Raw genomic sequence first — 22116 nt, 5'->3', positions numbered from 1 at the left:
AGAGAGAGAGATCCAATAGCAGGTATGTTTTAATGGGGTAATCCAAAACGTAATCCAAAACAAGCCAAGGTCAAAACCAGAAAGCAGTCCAAAAACCAAACAAACAAAGGAAGGAAGGAACAGGAAAGGGAACTTAGAAAACGAGGGGTCTCAGAGGACGAGAAGACAATGAAGAATCTCGGAGGACGAGAAGACTTGGATACGAAAGGAAAGGACTCCATACAGACAACAGGAAAAGACTGGTAAATATAGGGAGGCTAACGACAATTAAGTGAAGGCACCTGGTGCAATTAGCAGGAGTGCAATTACTGTGATGAAAGGACAAGACTAGTGGAATTCAGATGCTGCACACTGGTGGTGGATGAGGAGATACCCCCTGACTAAGTAAAGTGCTTTGAGTGCCCAGAAAGTGCTATATAAATGTAAGGAATTCTAATGACAAGAGATCTGTGCAAATTGTTCAGTGTAATATTCTCCAGTTTTCTTAAACTGTTTTCTATTTTAATGTTGTATTAAACTGTAATTTATTAATGTGATGTCAAAGCTGAATCTGCATCATTACTTCAGTCTTCAGTGTCACATGATCCTTCAGAAATCATTCTGATATACTGATTGCTGAAAATAGTTGGGCTTATTAATATGATAACCAGTGAAAAAAGTTGCATTACCGCTACCTACTGATCTGGAGTGTGGAATGTGCATAGATTTGGAATAAAGAAACTAGATTCTATCTATTGTTCCTGTGTTTTTCAGGTATTTAAATATTTCATGCACTCATGATTGCCTTGACCCATTTCATAATAATACTTTTAAAGAAATATTATCAGCTCCCAGCCATCCTATTTCTTGAATTATTTGAAATCTCTCCCGATCATATGCAGAACACTCAAAAAGAATATGCTTCACTGTTTCTAATTCTCCATATTTATCACACTTTACTGATTCATGCTAACCTATTTTATGAAGACTATAGTTTAATGCTGTATGTACAATTCTTTATCTTCAAATGATAAAATCTTTCTTTCTATTTCCATATCTTTTCCTCTCATTTCCAACACACTTCTGAATCTGGAAAAGATGTCTTTGTTTAGACTCACTATTCCATAGTGTTTGCCATTTCTTACTTACTTCAATTGATATCACTCTCTTGAACTCAGCTTTACTTATAGTTAAATTAATTTCTATTTTTGGATGATTTAATGCTTTCTTTGCTAGCAAGTCTACTACTGTACCTCACTTTCCATCCACAGCCACATGTGCAGACACCCAGAGGAATTGTAACATTGTATCTCCAGCAGCTTAAACCAAGAAAAGAGTAATGGTGGACTGCTGCTTCTCACATACCGCCGGAGTCAAGAGCATCAAAAATCGCTCTGGCCACTCTGCTCACAACGCTGCAAAAAGATTTGTGAGCGATCTGACGCTCTGATGTAGATTGAATGCTTATCTTGTATTTAAAGTGGCCACAAAGCAATCAAGCTTGTTGATCTTGTGCAGACTAACCACAATAAGAGTAATGTTATAAGTTAACCTCATTAAATATTGTTGTGGACGAAGTTTTAATGTCCTTTACCTAATAATGTATAAAGCACTGTAAAAATACTCTGATGCAAGTAAAAGTCCTGCATTGAAAATGTTACTTAAGTAAATATAATCAAGTATAAACATTACTTAATGTAAGTATAATCAAGGAAATTTGTTTAAAAGTAAACTGGGACTACTGTAGCCTACTATTATAAATTATATCATTAGATTATTATTCCTATATCATTAATGCACATCAGCAACTCACCAGGAACATGAACAATCTCAGACACCTTGGTCCACGTATAATTTTTATTTTATTTTTTAAATCCCTGTACGCAAACAGGAACACATCATAGATTATTGCAAACGGCAAAAGCAATAATCAACCTGTCCTCTATTTTGCTTGATGTGGTCAGAGCTGCGTTATCTGGAATCCTCTCAAGCGGTGGACTTCTACGTTCTGCCCAACCGCGTCAGAGCTCGTTACCATAGAGTTGCCCTGATTTCAACTCTCCACGACGCTCTCAACAGCCAAGTCGTGCCGCTCCTCGACGCTGGCTCATATTGAAAATGAATGACTTCCGGCCACTTTGACGCACTCGACGCTGGCGGTGTGAACACACAGTTAGGGTGGGGTCTATGCTAATAGAGCAGAGAGTGTCACAAATGGGCGGGACTTTCCCTAGTATGACATGTTAATTGGGAGAAATCTGCAACTGCTAGTTTAGAGACTGTTTATGATTTTTTATGATTATAAAAAAATGAGTGGGTGGATTTTTACCATTATAGGCTGGTTGTTTTGACACACTGTGGCCATACAACTGTGTTCAAACATGATTTTTGCATAATAGGTTACCTTTAATACTTCAATAATTAATAATGTGTAAATAATATTTCTACAGTGTAGTAGTATCCAAGAAGCAGTATTTGTTTTTTGCACACAAATTCATGCTTTTCCTGTCCTCTACAAATGAACTAAAAACAATCACCTTTAAGCCTTCAATGCTGTGATTATGACTAATCGCTTTCAAATATATTCTGGTAATAACATAGCGATAACATAGCAACTACCTACACTACATTTAGGCTCTTTTCTCTCTGCCTATTGTTTCTAGGAGCGCTTTGATGATTCCAAGCTGCCGTTTATTGTGGAGGCACAGCAAGACAAGGATGCTGGACAGGACCTGTGTAGGAAGCCCCTGCTCACTGGTTTGGGCGGTCCTTCATCTCAGTCTAATCTGAGTGCCATGTTAGGGGAGGAATTTCGGCACCTTAGCATGCTTCGTGTCGGCAGATCACACATTCAAAGCCCTTCTCCTCAGATGCCACCCCATGATAATCTGTCTCCAGCTGCAGTTCCTCCTCCAAGAATAGACAAGAGCTCCAGCCACAAACCTGCCAAACTGCTCATTCCCTCGCTGAATTGTGTCAGCCCGTTGGACCTGAGCCCCCGGTGAGAAGAAACTAGAATTCATCAAGTTATTTGTATTATTTTTATAGTCTTTGCTTTAACTTTATTTACAGTGGCATTACCTCTAGAAGGAGGAAACACCCATATACAAACATGATTGATATTGAGAGCAGATCATGTTGATTACTGATGCACTAATATCATTTTGTTTGTCCTGTAGGGTTGTTGATGGCATTGAGGATAACGGACATGCTTTTCACTTCAATGTTGAGCACAGTGAGCCATCTCCTAACACAGAGGTCAAAGGTGAGGTGGACTCTCCCTTAATATTAGACTAGTGCCTTATGTTTAAGTTCAGTAGTTCTCAACATCTGTGTCAGACCTTTAAAAAAAAAAAACTCTTATTATGGATATTACCAAAAATATTTTAGAGTTTGACATTACTATAAAAATTTATTTATCCAAATTTGTGAACCATTAGTTTTGATTTACTGTAAAAATGTTGTTGTATAAAATACTGTTTAGGTTTTTAGTTTAATTATAGTATTTTGGTATTAATGGTATTCATTTTTTATTATTATTAAATTGTTAAAATGAAATTATTTGTTTTAGACAAATGCATCTTAAATATCAGTCCCTGCAGGATTTTGCGATCCTGAAATTGCAAATAAAGTAAAATGAATGCAATATTAGCCAGTCAAGATCCAGCCAGGCCTGTCAAACTGACTCTTTCGCTAAATATTTTAACGCGCTGTTCACATGTCTTCAGTGTACTAATAAGACAATTGCATGCACAATCTTACACCTATTATTCTCAATAACCTGACAGCTTGTAAGGTCATGCACACACTTTAAATAGTGTTCTATTATTGAAAAAAAGTCAAAAATGGTTTGGCCATTACTCCAATTTCCCACTTGATGTAAACATCTTTATTGGTATTCTGGCAGCTTATTCAGTGTCAGTTTTGTTAGCTATTGGTGTTTTGATATACTGTACATGTACAGTAAACACACTCATTACGCACATTTAGGTCATCGTAAATTATACTTCTACTGTCACTGAAAAACACAGATAGACACAAATACATAATTGTTTTTGGTACACTTCCACTTTAAAATAACTGAGAAAAAGTGCTGCAATGTCATTTTAGGTAGCAATAATTCAGAAAAAAAATTAAGATCCTGGTGGAAATTATAATTCTGATATAATCATACATTTTGTATTAAAAAATGGACTGTTTCTTACTTCTTTTGGTTCTTTTAGACCCCTTTCAGGTTGGCGCAAACCTTCTACTAGAGACAGAGGGGGTCAGACAGAGTCTACGTCAACTCAATACAGAGGTATCAGGAAATACCTGCTGTTAATCAAAAGAAATACGTTTGGAATTACAGTTTTTCTTTATATTAAATACGATTTTTACATTCATCACCATAATTTGTCATTCACTAAAACTCGGACATGAACTTTTGATTTGATTGTGTTTCAGATGAACCACCTAAACCAGGAAGTGTCTTCACTGACCAAGGAGTTCCACGAAATGATGCAATTCCTGCATATGCATGTGACCCCACCTCACTTCCCGTCATCTTTCACTCCCTTCAGCTCTTTCAACTGTCATACATCATCCAACTGTACCAACGTGGCCTCCTCAACCACCGACTGGCCATCTAGACTAGCTTTTAACATGTCTGCTGGTCCTTGCCTGCAGCTGGAGGCGTCTCAGAGAGATTCTTTAGGATCCAGGCACATATGCATTTGCAGCGGGAGCCATGCCCAGGAAAGAGGCTCCGTCTTGGGACAGGAAGGGGACATAGCGCTCCTCCATCAAGCTCCCAGTCCTCACTCAACCTATTTTCCAAGCTGCCCTGACCAAGAAAGGGTCGCCACATTGGGTGTAGAGAGTCAACTAAACCCATGTCAGACTTCTAAAACAACACCCAACTCTCCTTATCTAGGACACCATGTTCCTCGCAATAGCGGGTCACTCCTCGGCTTGGCGGCATTTCCGTCCAGTGGTTTGGTTCCTCAGGATAGGAGTGGGGGTCCTGGCAGCACATTGTCTCTGTGCACCCATAACATCCAGAGTCAGTCGCATCCATCTTTAAACATTCAGATGACCTCTGACCTGCACAACAAGGTGCCCACACCCATCCATTTATCGGTTACACCAAGTGGCCCATCAGAGCCCATTACAGCAGTCAGTTCACTTTTACATTCTGGGATTTGTAGTTCCAGCTTGCTGCATTTCCCCACGGGTCAGAGACAGAATGACCTGGTGGGATCGAGTCCTGTTCACACACTTGAGCACATTTTATCATCCCATGGCGAAAAACAGGGGAGACCAGGACCTGCTGATGAGTGACACAATGACTGAGTCGTCACTGTGCAGGAGTGATGGAAATTTTAAAAGTACTCTAACACACTCTTTGTCTACTGCATGGATAATGCTTCCATTTTAACCAAATTCAATGCATTGTGGGAGCTGTTTATGTGGGTTATGCTAGTCATGCACGATAATGTGCAAAACCGTGCCTATTGTTTCAAAATCGCCTCTTTTTCAGTTCAAGTAGGACTTTAAGGTCTGTGCGTCATCCTCAATTGTATTTAGGTTAAATCAGTTTCCACTGGTTGTTTTTGTAATTGTATTTTACTCCATATGGCTTGATTTTACATTGGCAGTTTCACCGTGTAGGTTTTGTATAAGACGGTGTCCCTCAGGACTGAGTCATAGATTACGAAGAGCCAGAATTTACAGGCTGTTATCACACTGCATCTTTTTCAAAGCCTCATTTAAAAACACTTATGTTTTAATAACAAAAGATTAACTGCATTCTTTTTCCCTGACATTTTCGAGTGTGTTAAAGGGATAGTTCACACGAAAATCTAAAATCCGCCATCTTCTGTGGACCAAAAAAGAAGAATTTTTAAGATTTATTTATTTTTTATTATGGTCTCTCACATAATATTTATAAAAGTATGTGCAGAGCAATATAAATGACAATTTGTTTAATGGGCCTCTTTTTTTTTAATTGTCAGAAAGAATATTGAAAAAACCTGATTTATTCTTTCTCTTCATAAATCTTTTCTGGACCTCTTTCATACCAATAATGCTAAATAAATCTTCCATTTCCTTATCTCTCAACTGCGCCTGACTAAATTGAATGACTTGGGGTTGTAAAAAAAAGCATTTGCCTGTTGAAAATGCCCTCTTCATAGAATAAACCACACATCTGTTTTCCAGTCATTGCACTATAGTACTTCTCAGGCTGATCAATTCTCATAAAAAAAGAGATACAGTACAGTACAGTGCCGTCCACTAATACTGGCACCCTTGATAAAAATAAGCAAAACAGACTGAAAAAATTTTATATTTATCCTTTTGTTCTTTCATTGAACATATCCACAAAAATCTAACGTTTAATTACAGTATGTATAAGAAACTGCCACACGAAGAAACTATTATGTAAAACTATCCAAAGTCAACATGATAACTGTTGTTTTATTATTCAGCTGATATGACTGCAACATCAGAATGTGCTTAACCGCACGTCTAAGTAAAGACACATAGTGGAAAAATCTCGTTTAAACCACACATACTGAGGCGGCTATGCTGCACTGATCTTCTCTGAAGAGATGTGTCTTTAGACGCCCACCATCTCGCTCTTTCTGTCTACATCAGGGCTCCAGACACATCATTAGCCGCAGGAGGCTACCCACACATGCTGCTTGCTTGTGGGATAATCTGACTAACAACCTGTTATCTCTCAGCTCCTCCCCAGGCCGATATATGCCTCATGTCAACATTTCATAAAGGATATTTATTTCTATATCTATATGCAACCTTTTCTGCTGTTTTTTTATTTATTTGGAAAATGCAGCTGGAACATTGATTGATGGCGCTAGAATTTGCCTAGTTGTTGAAATATCCTATTTTGTCATCAGAGTGCCAATCTTTTGGCCATGGGGAAATATTATTTTATTATTATTATTATTGTAATCATATACTGAATGCGTAATATTTCTCGGATAATGAGTAGAAACAGTTGCTGTGTGCCTGAGTAAACTTTAGCACGGTTAGTAGTAGCATAAAGCAGTTGTTGAGAAATGGCAGCATATGTGTACTCGCCACCTACGACACAACTTTAATAACACATTGCTCACTAACCGTTCTACATATACTGCTGGGCAGTAACTAATTAGCAGGATGTGTTGCTTCTAACGCAGTGTAGAAGAGATCTGATTTAATTTGACAGCAATATGTGAGTGGGAACTAAATAAAGGAAGGCTGTAGCCTATTGAAACATCAGATATGCATAATAAAACTGGGTATCCTTGCTTCATTGTTTCTCAAACCAGGGGCTTCATCAAACATCTAAGGTAGGCTACACTCAGAACAAAAGCTGCCACTGCTCAAGTAATCTTTGAAAGGTACTAATATGTATACTTAATAAAATAAATAATTAATAAAGTGTAGCTTTTGCAAAGATACCACCACAAGAATGTAAGATGCTATATATATATATATATATATATATATATATATATATATATATATATATATATATATATATATATATATATATATATATTGGTAGCACTTTATTTTACAGTCCTGTTCCTCATGTACATACTATGTACATATTATAGTAATTACAATAACTATGTAATAACTAGGTACTAACCCTAAACCCCTTAACCTAACCCTACCCCATGTAGTTACCTTGTATTACCAGAACTTTCTTAGATAAATACACTGTAAGTACACTATAAGTATATGTTAGTACACGTACTGTAAAATAAAGTGCAACATATATATTAATAAATTGTTATTAATAATTTTAAATGATCTAAAAACAGCACTTAAGATCCAAAAGTAATACTTTACAATAATGTTTTATTTTTAAAATACGTTGGTTAACTACATTAGTTAAAATGAAAAAATGTTAATATCTCTTAATGTTTTTTTATGTACATGAGCTGACATTTTTTTAATCAAGTAACACTGATAAAGATTAATATATACTGTAACAATTGTATTGCTATTATTAATGTTAGTTATTGCATTACCTAATGTTAACTAGTGGGACCTTATTATTGACCCTCAATGGCTATGGTTTTGAAGAACAAACAGTTAAAACTTACAAAATCACAAAATAAATCGTGTGTTTAATTAAATACAATATATCAATACTCCCTGTTTCTTTTGATTAAAAAATGTGTAGTTAAAATAAAATAGGTACTTTACCTGACAGAAATCATACATATTTTGAGGAAATAATAATTAAAAATAATAGCCTAATCATAATCCGCTCAAAATTGAATTAGCCTGCAGCGCCCCAGCTTGGTGATTATTGGTGTGTACATGACCTTGAGCACGTGCACAGCTGATCTTGTGTTCAGGATAAGATTGTTATTACAAAGCATCAGTCCGTTTACCAGCACAAGTCTACAGAGCAGATGTAAATCTCTGATCTTGATGTAGCATTTTATTACCTTATATTATTAAATATGATAAATGACTGTATGTCTTAACTGATTTATGTGGTTAATAAAGTCAGTTTTGTTTATTTATATTATCAAATTAAAACAGAATTGAAAACTAATATGCTTTCAGACACTAAAATGGCAAAGAAAGGAAGAAAGAAGGAAAGAATAACATAAAATAAATCTTAATCAACACTGTCATGCAATGGTATGGTCAGATATGCCTTGGGCTTATTATTATTATTATTATTATTTTTATTTTATTTATTTATTTTTAATACATTCTAAAATGTTTAAGTTTCAGTATTTTTTCTTTAATAAAAAAAAAAAAATATATATATATATATATATATATATATATATATATATATATATATATATATATATATATATATATATATATATATATATATATATATGTATATGTGTGTGTGTGTGTGTGTGTGTATAATTCTCTTTGGCATTAATTTGCTTTAATTATTATTATTAGTAGTAGTAGTAGTAGTAAATCAACATAAACTTATTTTAGTTAGTTACCAGGCAGTGTTTTAACTAGTTTTAGGTTTAGTTAAAAAACATCACTGCCTAACATAACAAGTTAGAAGTCAAAAAAAGAAAGAAAGAAAAAAAAAAATTTTTTGGTAATGACACCTAAAAACCTGTACTCGGAACATGGAAAAATAATTAATTGTAGCCCTAATTTGAAATTTAATATTTCCATACTTAAAATTAGGAAATTGTGTAAAAAAAAAAGTGATTAAAGGCTAAAGAAAAAGTTTACATTTATAATAATCTAGTCGTTGATGAGAAATATCAAACAAGCCCCTCCTCCTCGGAAGAAGGCGTATTACGGAAGTTCGTCCCTCAAAGCGGAAGTGAAGGCCAAGGCCCGTCGACTGGAGATACTAGAGGCGGCAGGAGAGGAATTTTCTCTCAGCCTGACAGCCAGGGATTTGACAGAAAGAGAAAGGCGCCGCACTCATATCTCAAGGTAACCGCTGTCTGGTTTTGGCACTGATATGATTATTGATAGATTGTTGTTAGCTGGTCGTGGTTTACTGATACAGCGGAACTGTCAAGACTGTTAGCCGAAGCCCATGACGCTCCTGAGCCGCTCCTCTGGATCTTCCCCTCGGCGACGTAATGAAGGAATAACTCGGGCCTCTCGGTCTTGTTCTAGATATGAATCTTACGGCGAAAGATCCGTTTAATGCAGAAGGCTTGTATGGGTGTGTGTACAGATATATGTGTGTGTGATCATCAGCAGCAGCAGCTCTGAAGTTTGACCATCTGCAGCAGGGCTTCCTTGTTTTCACGGCTAGTCATTTGACCGTTGTGATGCCGCAGACACACGCATCTGCCTGCTGTCGCAAAGAGCCGATTGTATCGCGATCAGCAAGGTGATACTTCTTCAAACGTACATCTACATGTATTTTTATCTCCTTCAAAAACTTTCCCGAAGGCCGTTTTTATCAGTGAAGCAGGTTCAGTTTAGAGCTTGTGGTCAGACTCAGAGCTCGTGGAAGGCGCAGATCAGAAGTGAAAGACGTAGGACTTCATGAGGAAGTCAATAATGTGGCCTGAGGAGGCTTGATTGACAGGTCAGCTGGATGAGTCATCACTGAAGATCGCACATACATTGATTCACATGAGCCTACAGCTATAAGACAATATGTTTTTAAGCTTCTCAAAGTCATATATATATACACTATGTATAATATTGTGTTATATATTGCACAAAAATGCTGCAATATGTACTGTGTGTAGTGAAAAAAATTTAAAGTTTAGGCGGATCATGCTTTTATTCACATATAAACAGTGATCATTGCACCTATAAAGAGCATGTCAAATATGGTAAATCTGGAAGCTCACATATTTGAGCACCCATGTTTATTAATTATTATAAATAAATAATCAATGCATTATTTAATAAAACTTCATATTTAAAACAGAATGTGTGTTCATTCTGTGTATGTAGTAATAATAACTATTAACTGTATTTGAATAATTATGATTATGTATTTTGAGCTAAGCAGAATAATTTTTCTGTTCTTGGTAATGAACTGCTGTTTTTTTTTTGTTTTTTTTTACTGTTTATCATGTCTTACAAGTTTATAATTAGTATACCTGTTCATACTTGTACAACTTTTTTCCTCCTTTGTTTGTCAGTAATGAATGTTCACCTTTGATACGGTGAGGATTTGAAATCTTATATAATGCCTGTCCTGTTGCACATAGTGAACTTTTGTTCAGCAGAGGCACTTGATGCACACATGACTGCAGAAAGTCTTGCTTCAGCACTGTTTTAAAGTCCCATAATTCCATTGTCTTTGAGATATAATAATGTGTTGCGTCTTATTTGTGGTTTGGTTAGTTTTAGTGTGTGAGGGTACACCTAATGCTTAACATAAGTAGCATGTGATGTGAATGAATATAGAAAGAGACTTCATTCCGATGTTAATGTGTGACACTTTCTTGTTTCGCCTGACGCTGCAGGTGAGCAAACAGGAACAGAATATTACTTTCATCTCCTAGTTCTGCTCCAGAGAGCAAAGTGGCTTTTCCCAGCATGCTTTGTGACTGCATGAGGCATTTTAGGACATCAAAAAGGCTGTTTTTGTATTTCTTCCATTAGAGCAATCAAATTAAAATTTCTTTGCTCATTGGATTGAAATGGCCATTGCCAAATATTGTGGCTGTTACAGATGACTCCTATATGTTGATATTGAGGGTTTTATGAGAAACCAGTGTGTGATCAAGGTTATTTTTTTGCCATTGAATGTTTTCCCTTTCTCTCCATTTATGATTAGGACTCTGCCAATTAAACTGTTTTACACAGGGTTTGCAGGAAGCTGCATGTTAGTGTGTTAAATCACTAACATGCAAATACAAGGTTCACAAAGTGAGTATTGCAGTTATGATTTACAGGAATAGTTTTTGTAATTATAATTTTTGTATTTGTTATCTTTAGCTAAATAATTTTGCTTTGGTGTTGTTATTGTTAGTTAAAATAAGGCCCTATGATTTCTCCGATACGGAATCCAGTCATAAAAATGGAATTCACAGTTTAACACGGAATGTCATGGAAATGTTCAAAATGTAAAAGAATTAATAAAAAGTAGGTCTTAAGATTACACTTAAATCAAATTGCAGTTTCGCCTCTTAAACACATGCTGAAGCGCGATAACACTCGCTGTGTTTTCAGCATCTGCTGTCTCTCTAAATGAGGAAATAAACTTAAGAACAACATCTCCAGAACTGCTCTAAGAGTCATTTCTTGAGCATCATCACATACACAGAAGGTGTTCGCAACAACCCGTCAATTTAAAATGTGGTTTTATTTGAAGTGTATTTTTCAGTAGAATGTACATAACCTACTTCTATTAAAATGAAACAAACATAATTTAAGGAATAATCACACAACATTTCTTCTTCAGGTTTTAATTTTAATAGTAAATCCCATTTGTTTGTCAAAAAATAAAGTTTGATTAACTTTCAATAATTAAAAGATAAATCAAATGAATGTTTTATGCCTTCTGTTGATAACCAGAAAAATGTAAATACACAACACAGAATTTCTCAGGGGAAAAAAATTCATAAGACTTCTTTAAGAAAAGCTTGAATAAAATAAGCTGTTTTATGCATTCAAATAATTAGACATGCTAAAACAGAATTTGCTAATTATAAAAACGAAAACATTTAATTGGGCCCTAAACACAATTATTCTAAAACTTTTGAAAATGTAGGAAAAATGAAAATGTATATGTTTCATGATTTTAATTAATCAGGTGTGATTTTTGATTAATATAATTGAATTAAATCATTGAAAAGAAGCAGAGAAGAATGTAAAAAATTAAACGGAATTTAAGAAAAAATAAAACTGATTTCATAGGGCGCTAATAAAACTAAGAAGAAATAAAATACAAATATTAGATGAAAAAAAGAAAAAGTATATTAAACTTTCTAAAGCAGTAGTTTGCAGCAGCAGCAGTTAGGCAGGGTGTGGGTGTGGTGTTATCTGTGTTTGCTCTGCAGAATTAAAATGACTTCTTACAGTAGATATAGACAGTCCTCTCTAACACACCTTATCAGACATGTGTTTAGTGATTAGGCTGCTTGCAGTCCTTTGTTGGTGATGCATGAGATTTCCTTCCAGCTGGTCAGTTTCCTGGATAGCATTTCCTATTTCCACACAGTTGTGATCTGAGAGGGTCAGTGAGCTGTTTGATGGGGGAGGGACCGTATTATTGCAGTCCTTGTTGGCTTTACCACAGCACTGTGTATTCAGCACATATCATGCGATTTCACATGAACAGGAAATGAGCCAAATGAATTGGAATGCTGGTGACAGCTTTTCAGGTCGACACATGTACGCACAGGTATCTTTCGATTAGGTGGCCTCGCTGAAAAGATGACAGGAAGTGTGAATCAGGTAATTCAAGTTCTGATAGTAGCAGATTAAAATACCATGTCAGGAAATTACAGCGCTCTGTGGAATTTCATCTGTCTTTATCTGGTATTTGGTGACTTCATCTTTGAGCAAAAGGGTGTTACAGTGAAGAGCGTTATTATGGTCTTTCCATCGTCTCGAGTCTGACGTCATTAATGAATTTACTTAACTATTGCTGCAAGGTCAATTATGAAGTATGTCCATCTAATTATAAGATGCTTTGGTTCTTTGTTAAAAAGCAGTAAAGCAGAACATCAGAATTATTCTCTAGTCTGCTGAATGCTTTTGCTGGTGATGGTTATTTCATTTATTATTTTTTAAGGCATTTAATGGGCCAATGAGGTTTCTTAAAGTCATTAAACAAGCATTAAAACAGATGTTTTAATAAATATGTTTGATTTAACTTTAACATTTTTTTTTAAGTGTTAATCTTGTTAAATGGTCTCTGTCCTCTTCAGCCAAAAAAATTGTAATCATTTAGAGATCATGTGTGAACAGGACCTTTTCAAAAGGTACGTTTTTGAAAGGTCAGTAAATCAGCTCTGGCCATTTTCAGCTATGAGAAGGTGTAACGTTCCCAGTAAATGACCAGTATGATGCCAGTTTGAGCATGTACCAGGTCTGAATGCGCTGACGTAAGACGTTTTGGCCGATCATAAAGCTCTGTCAGAGCTGTTTACAGTATGATGGGCTGCTTTTGTTTGTCATAAACATGCACTAGATGGACATCTGTCCATTCATTGTGCATCTCATACTTGAGACCGATCATCATTGCTGCAGGTCTGCATTTTCTGTTACGTACTATATTAACTATGAAATGTTTTGTGTTTTTAATGTTAATGTTTACATTAATTTTAATGTCATTTCCAATGGGGGTTCCTCTTATAAAAATAAAATAAATAAATCCTTTCAATATTGAGAGTGATTAAAAAATAAATAAAATAAATAAATATTCAGACTATTTTATTTAATCAATGTTTTGCTTTGTAAAAGCTCTGGTGTGGTTTTGGTGAGTTTTTTTTTTTGTTGTTGTTTCTGTTGTTCCACTTTCTCCAGCGTGGCATGAAGGTGTACTTTGCAGAAGTGTGTGTGTGTGTGTGTGTGTGTGTGAGAGGGTTTCTAAACCTCCGTCACATGCTTTAGATTAGGCTGAACCTCAAGACCTGATGCTGGCAGTGACATCTCACTCTCCATAATCACTTTTTTTCATTGCCAACTACTTCAGTTGACCTTTTCCTGCAGTCATTACCAGGATATATACAGGTTAAAATGAAAATGTTGTTCATGTTACCGCCTCTGATGGCCTACCTGAATATTCTCCTACAGTAGATGAAGATCTGTCCATCCGGTTATTGACTTTTGTCTTCTCTTGACTCGTACCTACAGCTGAAAGAAAATCTGCCTGTTTTTAACAAGCTCCAATACTGACCTCAGAGTTACTGTTATTTCTTCTTTCTGTATCTCTTTCTTTTATAATAATCCCACTCATTTTCACTCCTCTTTATTCTCTCGGTTGCTTTAGTGATCTACTTTAGCTCTGTTGTCTGTATTTGGCTTCAGAGAATCCGTGGAACTTTTCTAATAACCAAAGGTTACACCGAACACCCAGTGTGCAAGAAAACAAATGTTTCAGGAGGTGCAAATAATCTGACAGCCTAAAGAAGGTGTGATGCCACCACAGTCTGTTGTCCATCATTTGTTTTGAAGCTGAGCTGAATGTGGGTCCGTGGTATGCTCTGAATGACAAATATACACACACAAAATACAAACAGGTTCTGACCTGTTTTCTGCAACTTATCATTCGATATGGTGCAGATCATTTTCGACAACCGAGAAGTGTAGGTTATTTGGGGAACTAGGTTAGTGTCTGTGTGACATGACAGTCTGATATTTACTTTGTGTGTTTTTGTATTGATGTTTTAACTGTAATTGCAGTGCAGTGTGGGTGGAATCTGTAAAGGGGGCTGTTTTGTGACGGTGAGGTTTATTGAAGCATTATGGGGTATTGTTAATGGTTTGTGCGCTGGAATGTTGTGATGGCTGTTAACCACCTGTAATGAGTCCGTCATTTCCGTTCACTCAACTAGAGAGCATCACAGTCCAGTCATTTATTATATGGCCATTTATATCTTTTGTTGATCAACTTTCTTTTTCCTTTTTCCTCTAGGTTTGTTCATCCAGTAGGGGCCATCTCTCCATCTTTCTCTCCCTTTCTCACCCTGGTTCTCTCTCTCGAACCCATCCTCCCCTGAGCTCCACTGATCCTGGTTCAGGACCCCTCTCAGATCCAGTCAGCCCTCTCCTCTCCTGTTGTCCGGCCTGTTGGCATGGCGGGGCGAGGTGGACCAGCGCGGACCAATGGTGCCGCCCCCGTCGGGAACAAAATATGCCAGTTCAAACTGGTCTTGCTGGGAGAGTCTGCCGTGGGCAAGTCCAGCCTGGTGCTGCGTTTCGTCAAAGGCCAGTTCCACGAGTATCAGGAGAGCACCATCGGAGGTTAGCCGGAGTCTGTTTATGTCTAAGCCTATGCTTTCTATAGATGGATGAATTTCCTCATACTTTTGAATATGAATTTGATGCACACAAGAATACACAGAGGCCCTAAACTCCATCTTGAGCTGTGACATGACCGATAGCAGACATTAAATGTTAGGGATGCACAATATATATATAGTTACCTAATAATCAGTTGTGGGCCTTTGTTAGAGGTTTTTTATTTTAGGCGATATCGCCTATTTAATTCTGATGCTCATTTCTGCCTATTTTTACATTTAGAGGATCTAACAGTTTTTTTCTTTTTAAAGATAACCTTCAGTGAAAATATTCTAATTAAAAAAAAAAAAACTGTTGATTATCTCCTTTAGAAGACTGGCTACAGGATCATATCTTCTAATGTAACACCTTAGTGGTAGTGAGAAGACACTCAATATAGAGCACACTGTCTTCATGTACGAGGCTGTGTTGATGTGTGGTGAGAGGGCTGGGCTCGCTCAGAAGCAGACGAGCTGGTTCTTACTCGCTAATCACATGACTACCACATGAGTTATACTGCAGTGGAAAACAGACACGCATTTATACATGTGCACACATCAGATCTCATAACCAAACACACATGTATGCTGTATACAGCTTGAGATGGTATTCATTTTTACATTTTACTAGATTTATGTTATACACTGTTTTAATTAATTACATGGACAAAGAGAGCAAAGAGGAAGGCGACCAGAAGGAAAGGGAAACAGTCAACAATGGGATTTCCTGAGTGTGTGTGTGCTAGTGTGTCCCTCCGTTTTTAAGTCATCAGCGTCTCAGAGAATCTTTAAGAGTGTTAGATTTTCACTAGAAAGAGATCCATTCTAGAATAAAGCCAGGCACGAGGAAAGAAAAGTGCTGGGAGAGACATTTGGTACAGGCAGGATACCACATGCTTACTCAAGGCTGACAATAAGGAAATCCTCAGCACTTTTTTGTTTGTCCTTCTACATATTTTCCTTCAATGCCATCATCCTGTCGTCAGTGAGCAGGTCAAAGATCGCAATGCTCGTTGCTGTGGAGGAATTAATGTGAGCTACAAACATGTGACCGTGGCACCTCACTCAGCACAAAGTCTTTCTTATTGTCCACTTCTGCACACTTCCTGTGTCTGCGTCATTTGAATGTGCTCTGAGATCTACATGCTTGTCTGTGCAAATGTCACTATTGTGATGGTCAAGTGTTCAGGGAGGTTGCCAAAGTGTTTCTGTGTTGTTGTTAAGGTGTTAGTTGTGGTTAGCATGTTGCTAGTTGTTTGGTCGGGTGTCATCTCACATCTTATATTTTTATATATGTATACATTACTACTTGGGGTATTTTATTTTTTATTATTATTATTTTTTTAAAAGAAGTCTCATATGCTCACCAAGGCTGCATTTATTTGATTGAAAATGCAGTAAAAACAGTCATTGTGAAATATTATTGCAATTTCAATTTTAATTATAAATCTTAATTAATTTATTATGGTGATTTCAAAGCTGAATTTTAAGCAACATTACTCCAGTCTTCAGTGTCCGGATTCTTCAGAAATAATACTAATATTACTAATATTTATACTAATAAAATACTAATAATAGTTGTGCTGCTTCATTTTTTTTATTATTTTTTTTTTAAAATAGAAACTATGATGTAAACAGAATTTATATGAAACAAATCTTTTGTAACATTACAAATGTATCTACTGTCACTTGACTTTTGATTAATTTAAAAATCATTCCTTTAAAAAAAATGACCCCCAAACATTTGAACAGTAGTCTATGAGCAATAATTATGGTTGCGCTTACATTAGCACTATTACTAAATAAACCAAGTGCTAAATATAAACTTAATGAGATGCATTTTAAAAAGGGGAACTTTCTGTTCCCTTTGACTGTGATCTCATTTCTAACCCTTCTGCTCAGGAAATCTCGATGTAAAAAGCAGCTTTCAAATGTACATTTAAACGTCAGATAACCTAATGATGATGGTCTGATCATGATCATGATTCTTATTCTTCCTCTGCTCTGAACATGTCCAGCCTTACATAGCTCAGCAGTAAGGATGTGCTAAAATTATGATTTTGAGCATATGAACTGATACGCATTAGCGTCATGTCATAAACATTTCTGTTCCTCTTTCCTTTCTAGCTGCTTTCCTCACACAGACAGTCTGCCTGGATGATACAACAGTAAAGTTTGAGATTTGGGACACAGCCGGACAGGAGCGATATCATAGCCTGGCCCCTATGTACTACAGAGGAGCCCAAGCAGCCATTGTCGTCTATGACATTACTAACACAGTAAGTGCCCTTGATTATGAAGTCAAAACCTTGAAGTTTGAGTTGAATCAGACAGGTGTATTGTACCGCCGATCATTCGCCAGTTGAGGGTTACGTGGCACCTCAGCTGCAATGTGACTTTGCCAGCCATGCATTGGCTCTAATAAATGCTTACATCATGCCATTGTGCTCAGCTGAAGGGTAAGGTCTGAATAATAAGGTTTCACCTGACTGACTGCTGGGGTTAATTATTATTCTGTAGGATACAGTAAGACCTTTGCTCAAAGTCAAGCAAGTCACAGTGGCAATGAAGTTCTTGTTGGCAACCTTAAAGGACATAAATGTCTGTTGGCAGTGTGTGATCACAACCACCCTACAATGATAAAAATCCACCCACTCCTTATTTTTTAATAAGACTTTGTATTAGCAGAGACCCTGCCCTAAGTGAGCCGCACACAATCCTTCATGTGTATCTTCTTGCTAGAGGAGTAAAAGCAACATTCAAGTTAGAAATACATTCTTATTAAAGGGGTCATCAGATGCCCATTTTATGCAAGTTTATATTATTATTTGGGTCGTAATGAAAAGTCTGTAACAGTTTGGTTAAAATTTCTCAATGGTTGTGTACAAAACACCTTTTTACCCTATCTTTTCAGAGCTCAGAGGTTTTTTTTTCTGTTTTGTAGCATTTTCCTTTAAATGTTAATGAGCTCTGCTGACCCCGCCCATCTCTTCCGAGCCACTCTCAGAGAGAATGTTTACTTTAGCCGCATTGTTCATGAAACTTGCTAATTAGCACATTATCAGAAAAGGCGATTTGCAAAGGTTTATTAAAAACTTATCCTCACTTTTTCTGTTGGTGATGCTGGATCACAAATGATTCACACGAACATAGACTCGTTTAGGGGCGGGGAGCAGCAGCTCATTTGCATTTAAAGATACAGGCACGAAAATGGTGTGTTTCTGCTTCCTCTCAAAATAGGCATTTTTAAAATGATATAATACATTATCTGTGGGGTATTTTGAGCTGAAACGTCACAGGCACATTCTGGGGACATCTGCGACTTATATTACATCTTAAATAGGGGCAATATAGATCCCCTTTAAGAGATGTTTTTGTGTATGTGTGATTGTATTAAAATACAGTGTTTTATTTGTATTATGTAAATGTTTGTAGGTTTTTTTTGTTTAGTTTTTTGGAATGCGTATGTATGTGTTTTTAGTAAATAAATAGCAATATCAGGTCATTAAAAATATATGACGCTAAAGCTGCAATTTTAATACAAAAAAAAATTCAACATCATTACGCCAGTCTTCAGTGTCACACGATTCTTCAGAAATCATTCCGTTATGCTGATTTGGTGCTTAAGAAACAGTTCCTCTTATTTATTTTTTTATTGATTTAATATTATTATTATTATTTTAAAGTTGTTGTTGTTGTTATTATTATCATGATTATGGTTAAAACAGTTGTGCTACTTAACATTTTTGTGGAAACCATGATAGATTTTTTTCTTCAGGTCTAAAAAGAACAGCATTTATTTGAATATTTTGTAATGTTATAAATGTCTTTATATCACCTTTACAAAAATGTATGCATCCTTACTGAATAAAAGCATTAATTAACAAATTATATATATATCTATTTTTTTTAATTTTTTGTTTAACAATTAGTTCTCTGCTGTTTTTCTTTGCGCTCCTAGGACACGTTCACTAGAGCAAAGAACTGGGTGAAGGAGCTGCAGCGTCAGGCGAGTCCAAATATTGTTATTGCTCTGGCCGGCAACAAGGCAGACCTGGCCAACAAGAGAGCTGTTGACTTTCAGGTATGTTTATATGTCCGCAAAATACTAATTGTGTCAATCTACTTCTGATAGGCTATTGACCCATCCACATGCTTTCTTTAGGAGGCACAGGCATACGCAGACGACAACAGCCTACTCTTCATGGAGACGTCCGCAAAGACCGCCATGAATGTGAACGAGATATTCATGGCTATCGGTACGATCTCATCTCTCTTACTGACTCTCTTCAAGCCTGGGGCAAACACCGCAACATGACACCAGTTTCACCTGCCGCAAAAACGCTCAACCAGACACCACGCTTAGTCATTCAGAAACCACTGCTGATTTTATTCAGATCAAATCAACCTAGTATGTTTATGGAGAAACTTTCCTTCTCAATCTCTCTCTTTAGCCAAGAAGCTTCCGAAGAGCGAACCGCAGGGTGGATCAGGGAGTGCTGGACGGGCCAGAGGAGGGGTCGACCTACAGGAGACCGCACCTCAGGGCAGAAGCGGCCAGTGCTGTGGAGGCGGCAACTAACCAATGGACCAATCAGCTGGCAGATGCACCCAAGGACTGATACAGACACACACACACACAGTATGAATCTATAGTGTGAGATCCATTCACTTATGACCCAGCTCTAAACTATGGCCAGTTAGACTGTACCATACAGCTTCAGAACTGGAAACTGGCCATTGATACCCTTCTAAATCAACACGTTAATGTTTCGAACCGGTTATTCCTCCCAAAAACAGTACATGCACATTCAGATACAAACACAAGCCACGACATGTGTCTCTGCCGTCTATGATTTTCAAAGGTATTCGATTTGCCTGCGTAGAGCTTTGACAAAGCAAAAAGAGACAAACATGTGATCAGATCTAACCAATCACACTTAAGACAAAAGAAATTCCAGACTGCTGCTGGTGGAAAAACGAGTTGTCTCTCCTTTGTATCTCCTTATCCTCTCATTTGCTCGTTTGAATGAAAAATTTAGTGGCGACGCCACTATTCAAACTCACTCTCCCTTTTGGTGGATGCATACTGCCAGTATTGAGTTACACCTCATTTTTCTGCTCTCCTTGATCACATCCCTCCTTTGTCGGAGAGAGGAAAGGTCGGAGAATGAGATGAAAAAGGCTATTTTCCATCTATGTCAGGCTGTTCTGTAGATCCTGTATTATTTCTGTTGTATTAGTCTCTCAGACGTCCGCTACTCCAGCACAAATGAAACCAGTATATGATTTGATAGGCTAGACTTCTTTTCTAATCATTTGCATATATTTACTTGTATATCTAAATGCATTAACAGGTGGTATGACTCCAATTTGGTGTTGTTTTTTTCCCCTTTTGCATTAATGAAATGTTTTTGAAATCAGACTTGGAGAAAACACAGGCAAAATCAGCCTCCGCTGACCAAAATCACACATATTTACAAGGGGAAAAAAGAAAATAATATTGCTGTTTTTTTTCTCTTCTTTATTTTCCTGTGAATATGACCCCAATCATTAACCATTTCAATTCAGCACCTTTGTAAGAATTTAATTGTTGTTGTTTTTTACTTATGGTCTCTTAGAGTGCACTGGGTATTTCTTTGTCCTCTGACAACATGTCATTTTCTATCAATATTGTTCCCTCTTGTTTAATGTCGCAGGACGTCTCTTTTGACCCACATTTTCAGCATCAGTTGTAACCTAGCACAATAAATGTGAACCGTGACCCAGACGTCTCAAGCAGGGTCAGAGGAACGAGGGAGGCAATGGACAAAAACAAATAAATGAAAAAACACAAACCTAATAGAACATGTAATTTTACCAATAAAGGAGGGGAAGGTATACATTCTGTTTGTTGTGTTGTTATTTCTAAATGTAGGTGGCAATCGTCCCTAAATATGGTTGGGAACGGAGAACTGTTTTTTTTTTTTATTCACAGATAATAAATGGATTTAAAAGGTGATCATTTTCGTTAATGATTCTCGAATGTACATCTTTTGCTGATGTGCAGGGAGCATACAGTAGTGAGTAATGGTGTATTCACTGCTATTATGCTAATCTTGTGCTGGCAGTTGTTTTGAGTTACTGATGCTATTGTATAAAATCACTGTTCACAGTCAATCATGATTAAATTCATGAGTGAAAGTGTAAAAATAACAGGGTGGCTGCTCTGATTAGGCAAACAGTATTTGGCTGGTCATGTGATCTTAACATGGCAGCCTCCCTGAGGGGACCGTCTATATGTACAGTAAAACCACTTTCATAAGGTAACAGATTGATTCGACTATTATTATCATGTGTTCTTGATTTATAAGGAGAAACCTTGCTGAGTGCACCTTTAAGGTTTGTGAGACCATGTAGGTTCTGACTGGTAGTACCAAATGCAAATTAGTTTTGTTGTTAGTGATATTTTATCTAAATACATTTTGTTGATAAATTGTAAAATATATGCACTATTTAAGACCAATTTTTAAGATTCAGAGGGTTGAAAATATTAAAATGAGAGTGAACATAAAAAGGTGTTACCTGTTGAAAACAGAAATTAACTTCTAATTTAGAAACAGACTGCCAAGGTTAGTAAATGCAGAATAACTGAACCAGAATTGTTTCTTAAGATTTCCATCCCTAGTCATAAATGTGTAGAAACCTATTTATATTTAGCAAAAAGTTTTTT

General features: G+C 36.6%; 2 protein-coding genes across 2 annotated transcripts in view; both read left to right on the top strand.

The window, feature by feature from the left end:
* The window catches only part of LOC113043355 (potassium voltage-gated channel subfamily H member 4-like), a 31332-nt gene extending 23992 nt beyond the window's left edge, over nucleotides 1-7340 (top strand). The window contains exons 13-16 of the mRNA XM_026202688.1: nucleotides 2643-2980; nucleotides 3159-3244; nucleotides 4203-4279; nucleotides 4426-7340. Of these exons, the coding sequence (XP_026058473.1) occupies nucleotides 2643-2980; nucleotides 3159-3244; nucleotides 4203-4279; nucleotides 4426-5301 (1377 nt within the window). The 3' untranslated portion in view covers nucleotides 5302-7340. The remainder of the gene's footprint in view (nucleotides 1-2642; nucleotides 2981-3158; nucleotides 3245-4202; nucleotides 4280-4425) is intronic.
* Nucleotides 7341-9267: 1927 nt separating this feature from the next.
* Nucleotides 9268-21286, top strand: LOC113043349 (ras-related protein Rab-5C-like). The gene is made up of 6 exons (XM_026202674.1): nucleotides 9268-9414; nucleotides 15041-15369; nucleotides 17532-17683; nucleotides 19366-19488; nucleotides 19570-19663; nucleotides 19859-21286. Exons 2-6 carry the CDS (start codon nucleotides 15201-15203, stop codon nucleotides 19984-19986), a joined length of 666 nt encoding a protein of 221 aa, XP_026058459.1. The 5' UTR covers nucleotides 9268-9414; nucleotides 15041-15200; the 3' UTR covers nucleotides 19987-21286.
* Nucleotides 21287-22116: the final 830 nt, after the last annotated feature.

Source organism: Carassius auratus, chromosome 3, assembly GCF_003368295.1.
Source record: "Carassius auratus strain Wakin chromosome 3, ASM336829v1, whole genome shotgun sequence".
Classification (NCBI taxonomy): domain Eukaryota; kingdom Metazoa; phylum Chordata; class Actinopteri; order Cypriniformes; family Cyprinidae; genus Carassius; species Carassius auratus.
The sequence above is the reverse complement of the archived record's forward strand: the minus strand, read 5'-3'. Positions and strand labels throughout refer to the sequence as shown.